This window comes from Cyphomyrmex costatus, unplaced genomic scaffold (assembly GCF_001594065.2).
Source record: "Cyphomyrmex costatus isolate MS0001 unplaced genomic scaffold, Ccosl1.0 scaffold36, whole genome shotgun sequence".
NCBI lineage: Eukaryota > Metazoa > Arthropoda > Insecta > Hymenoptera > Formicidae > Cyphomyrmex > Cyphomyrmex costatus.
In genome coordinates this window covers 803,373-809,182 of record NW_017277774.1, presented here as the reverse complement: position 1 = coordinate 809,182, position 5,810 = coordinate 803,373, and the positions used below count along the sequence as shown (strand labels likewise).

Genomic DNA, 5,810 nt, shown 5'->3' with positions numbered 1-5,810 from the left:
TTAATCGATTGTGAACCTCTAAAGATTCCACAATATTATATCGCAAGCCATTATAATCGTATTCACACTCGAAATATTCAGTCATGTTCGTTGCAGTTCGTTCAAGTAGCGATCACTTCTATCAAAGTAGCGACAAAAATTTCCGCTCAATAAGATGGCGTCCGCTCCCACAACATGTTGAGAGAGCGATGCGAAAAGTGCGCCATTCAGCAGATAGTTCCGTAGCGCTCTTTTCTGCTGAATGCGCCCATTGATTGCGTTCAGCAGACTCAACTGTTGCGGAGCGGATCTGTGAGCGCTCGCTGCTATTGGATGATCTAAAAGAATATACCAATAGCAGCGAGCGCTCACGGATCCGCTCCGCAACGCTTGAGTCTGCTGAACGATATAAAGTATTGATATGAAGGTTATGGATAAAACTATAGTTATTTATTATAATTTCTTAACAATTTGGGAATATTTTTTAAAAATAATTATATTGTTTAAAAAAAGACGAAAAATGAGGAGGAGATGGTGGGTGAAGCCACATATCTCTTTACATATGAGAAATAATTATGGTGGCTATGCAAGATTATTCAGATATTTTAAACTAAGTGATCATGAAGAATTCTTTTACAAGGATGTCAGTGGAACAATTTAACAGTTTACATGATCTCTTAAAGCCAAAGCTGCAAAAGAAAAGTCGCAGAGAGCCTTTATCAGCAGAAACTTGTGTTGCTGCGACATTAAAGTTTGTACACAGAATCATAATTTATTGTAAACTATTTTTATATTGGAATGTGTGTATATATATATACATATTATATATACATTATATATATACAATGTATATATATATAATGTATATGATTTCTACTGATTTAAAGATATATTCATTATTTTTCAGTTTCTTAGCCCATGGAGATAGCATTATGAGTACAGCACATTTATTTCGTATAGGAAGATCAACATTATATAGTATTATACCTGAAGTATGCAAAGCCATTTGGGAAGTTTTACAACCATTATATCTGCAATGTCCACGTAACGAAGAAGAATGGTTAAAAATAGCTGACAAATTTTATAATATCTGGAACTTTTCTAACTGCATAGGAGCAGTTGATGGTAAACACTGTCGCATTCAAGCTCCAGCACATTCTGATAGTATGTTCCATAATTATAAAGGCTACTTCAGCTTTATATTAATGGGCCTTGTAGATGCACGATATCGTTTTATCTGGGTGGATACTGGAAATTATGGTATGTTTAACATGTCATATTATATATCAGTGAAATTCGTTTAAAATTCTTGTAATATATTTCTACTGTAGTTTCTCTTAATGATGCTGGTATTTGGTCCAGCACAGACATGTGTCATGCTTTAGAAAACAATACAATTTCAATACCACAAGCACGTCCTATACCCTATGCAAACATTATACTACCATTTTGTATGGCTGGTGACGAGGGTTTCCCTCTTAAAACTTATTTAATGCGTCCGTATGCAAAACGAAACTTGTTAGGCAATGAGCAGAAAGTGTTTAATTATAGATTATCAAGGGCACGCCGAATTGTAGAAAATGCTTTTGGTATTCTTACCTCAAGATGGAGAATTTTACGAACGCCCATAAGTTTAAAAGTAGACACTGCAGAAACAATAATACAAGCTGTGACTTGTTTGCATAATTTTATTATAACTACAGCATCGAATAACAATTTATATATACAGCCTGGTATCGCAGATAGAGAAGAATTTAATGGAAATATAATACCTGGAAATTGGCGAAATTTAGCAACAAACAACGAATGTATGATTAATTTGGGACGAGTTGGTGCAAATATTGGCGCAGTTACTATGAGACAACGTGACATTTTAGCTCGTTATTTTATGTCTGAAGAAGGAAGCATATCGTTTCAATGGCAACATATTTAATGTGGAAATCATTCTTTATGAAAAATTATGCTTTAAGATATTACTGTCAGATTTGTTAGAAAAACTAATGATTGTTATGAGAAAAACTAGCTGTTTCCTTTAAATTAAATAGTATTGAATATCTTAGTTTAATTTTATATAATTAAAAGATTTAATAATATACTTTTACTTCAACAGAAGAATCGATAATTAAAATATTTTGTTCAATTTACATAAAATCATTTTTGTTAAAGAAAAAAATGTCAGATCATTTTGAAAAGGTATCGCAATGGCTGCGTTCAGCAGACTCAACAGTACTGCAACCGTTTTATGATTCTCTGTGCTGATTAGATCATATTTTTAGATCTAGAAGAATGGTCCTATCTCAGCAGAGAATCATAAAACGGTTGCAAAACTGTTGAGTCTACTGAACACAGCCAATGTAATTGTACTGACGTATTCATTTATTATATGTCCTTCCATGAAGATGAAACGTGTTTTAAAAAAAGTTAATTTTCTTATTCTCCTTAACAACTTTATTATTGTACCTATATACAGCGTATAATTGAGTTCAAAACGAATAGTATGTTTTAAATATGTCATAAAACTAAAAATATGTCATATCTTTTTAGTTTTCTAAAATTCACATTTTGATATTTACTTACTTTTGTTATAAAATTTATCAATTTTGTTTTGGAAATGCTAATAGATAAATAAACATATAAACATTCTTTTTACTGTTGTTTTAAAGTTCATTGACTATTTTATTATTTTTTCAAGAATAAAGCTTATATTTTGTAACTGCGTTTTGATATCTAAACCTCTTCCATGCCTGATGTAACTAATTCTAAAAATAATTCTAAAAACTAAATAATAAAAGTTAGAAAATCATATAAATGTGTATATTTTATCATATCAATACTTACTAATTGCAGTGGATGTAAGATGTAAAGGTGCTTTTTCATGCGCAGCACGCTGCAGCAGCAATTCGTTACTATTGGTTAAGAATTTTATGTAAGCTAGATGACGCACTTCCGGCGCAAAATACATTTTGCCGCAGTTCGTTGAAGTTGAACCGAACGAACAGCAAGCAGCAAGCGGCAAAATCGAGGCAATATTATTTATTGCAATAAATATTAGGAAAATAAACGAAGAATGGCTTCGGATAAGGTACGAATGTTTGTAAATTAGATTATTTTATACTTTACACTTTACTTTTTCAAATTTGTGGTAAAGTATAAAATGATCTAATTTACAAACAAGTATCCGTACTTTATCCGAAGCCATTTTTCGTTTATTTTCCTAATATTTATTGCAATAAATAATATTTTCATAATGAAACGACGGACATATTGTACGCTTTCTCGATTTTGCCGCTTGCTGCTTGCTGTTCGTTCGGTTCAACTTCAACGAACTGCGGCAAAATGTATTTTGCGCCGGAAGTGCGTCATCTAGCTTACATAAAATTCTTAACCAATAGTAACGAATTGCTGCTGCAGCGTGCTGCGCATGAAAAAGCACCTTAATACAGTGAAAATTGAATGTAAGAAATACATTTTATATATTTATTAATTACATTATATATCGAACTTAATTACATATGTATGATGGAATATTCATATTGAGATACAAAGGGAAAACAACATATAAAAATTAAAAATAATACATAACAATTTACTTATTGCTATTTGTACTTTATATTAATAATTAACTTTATAAAATAATTATGTATATATAATAGTTTTGTACTAATGCTTATTGCACAGTGAGCAGATTGCAACAATTGTTTCGATAAGTTTTGTAAAACAATCTTTCATCTCATTTGATAATGACTAAAAAAAAAGAAATAAATTTGTCTATTAAACAAAGAAATGCATTGTAAAACAAGTATTGCAATCTTTAATTTACTTAATGTAGTTACGACTAATAATACTGTATAATAAGGGAATTAAAGTTTTCTACTAGTTATGTTAAATAACAGTACACATTAAAATAATAATATTTCGCTAAACTTTCAAAACAAAAATACTTTGTTAAAGACCAAACACAAAATAAGTTTAAGCTTCGTCAAAAAGAGTGAGAAGAGAGAAAAAAATATTAATATAAACTTTCAAAACAAACAAATAAAGGAAGAAGATAAATTGTAAACTAGTGCAGTCAGTTCAGCTATAAAGAACAAGTATTAAATACAAAAATAAAATCGACTACATTTCTTAATAAACTTACTTATTTTAAAATAGAAAAACGTTCCACAAATTTTTTTTTATAAAGCTGTCAAAACATTATTGTCTTTTTTCATATTTCTGAATTACTTGGAGTACTTCAATGAGACATTGAGTCTTATGTGTATCAGGAACATATTTTAATGCTTCTTCATTTTAAGAATTAAAAAATTATTGTATATTTGTTCAATGGATTTATAGAATGTTTCCTGAAACGTTTGAGGAAGTGCTACGCATAATCAGTCCAGGATTAAGAGCTATCAATACTGAAGGTGGAAGAAATCCTATTCCTAGAAAACAACTCCTTGTTGCCATATGGTTTATGGCTACACCTGATTCTTATAGGTATGTATATAAATAAATTAATAACTAGTTTAAAAATGTTGAGATGTAATTTTATAAATTAATGTTAATGTAAGTTTACAGGTGTTTGTGAATTGAATCTATTGCCGAGGAATGATTCTATCGATTATTATATTTTCATGTTGCTTTTGTCTTGCTGCTGTTTTCTGTCTTCCCGAGTCGTCTTTGTCTTTTGAGGTTTAACCTTTTTCGCTTCTCTATGTACGATGTTTAATAAAGTGCTTTTATTGTATTAATATATAATCTGAGTGATTTAAATATAGTAGATATCAAACAGGTTATGGGCCCAGAACGTTATATATATGTGTTATCTGCTTTGCCTATGAAGTAACTAGTCTTAAACCCGATCTACAATTGCGTAAACATAGTTGTAGTTGTAAGAATTGACTAATCACAGTTGAATACGAGGAGAATATTCGACTGTCATTGGTCAATTCTTATAACTATAACCACTTACAACTACGTTTGCGCAATTGTAGATCGGGCTTTAGTCTTATGGCACATTCGATACATATGCACTAACACGGTTCTAGTGCTGCCCTGACACGGTGCGAGTGCAAAACTACACTAATTAATAATTTAATTAATAATTTAATTTTTAATTGATAATAATAATTAATAATAATAATATAATAATAATAATTAAATTTTTTTATTTTTAATTAATTTTCGGCCTTTCTTTTATTAAACATATCTTCATCACCACTACTACTACTACTTGTTTCTAATAATTTATCTATAATAAATAATAGTCTTTCTTTATCCATTTTGTAATTTTTTGCTGACTAACTAGTTTTATTTGTCCAAACATCAAACTGCACTGACAAAAATGTCAGTGCAATATTTCTTGCACTCGTTCAGTTCATTCGGTTGGTCCGAATACAAATTCAGCACTACACTAGGTCAGTTTTCATTTGCCGAATACGATAATCTAATAGCGCGTTTCACTGGGCCGCACCAAAAACTCATTTAGTAGTAGTAGCACTACACGAGGTTGTCGAAAGTGCGAGTTTCTTGCACTCCCAGCAAAAACTCGGCACCAAGTTTCCCAGTGAAACAACGCGCACTGTTTTCGTGCGCACCGAAACGCAGCGTGCGCAGTGAAACACGCTGCTCTTGTCTAGTGCGCATTTAGTGCGCACCAGTGCAGCCAGTGAAACGCGCTATAAGCATGGTCGAAATAACTTATAGCGCATTTCACTGGGCCGCACTGAGTGCGCACCAAAAACTCGTTTCGTAGTAGCAGCACTACACGAGGTTGTCGAAAGTGCGAGTTTCTTGCACTCCCAGCTAAACATGGACGAGTTTTTAGTGTGCACTCAGTGCAGCCCAGT

At 31.6% G+C, this 5,810-nt stretch overlaps 1 protein-coding gene across 1 annotated transcript; it reads left to right on the top strand.

Annotated features, from left to right (window-relative positions):
* Positions 1 to 519: 519 nt before the first annotated feature.
* LOC108776373 (putative nuclease HARBI1) lies at positions 520 to 1,912 on the top strand. Its single transcript, XM_018542972.1, has 3 exons — positions 520 to 730; positions 887 to 1,239; positions 1,311 to 1,912. The coding sequence occupies exons 1-3, from the start codon at positions 600 to 602 to the stop codon at positions 1,910 to 1,912; spliced, it is 1,086 nt and encodes a 361-aa protein (XP_018398474.1). The 5' UTR covers positions 520 to 599.
* Positions 1,913 to 5,810: the final 3,898 nt, after the last annotated feature.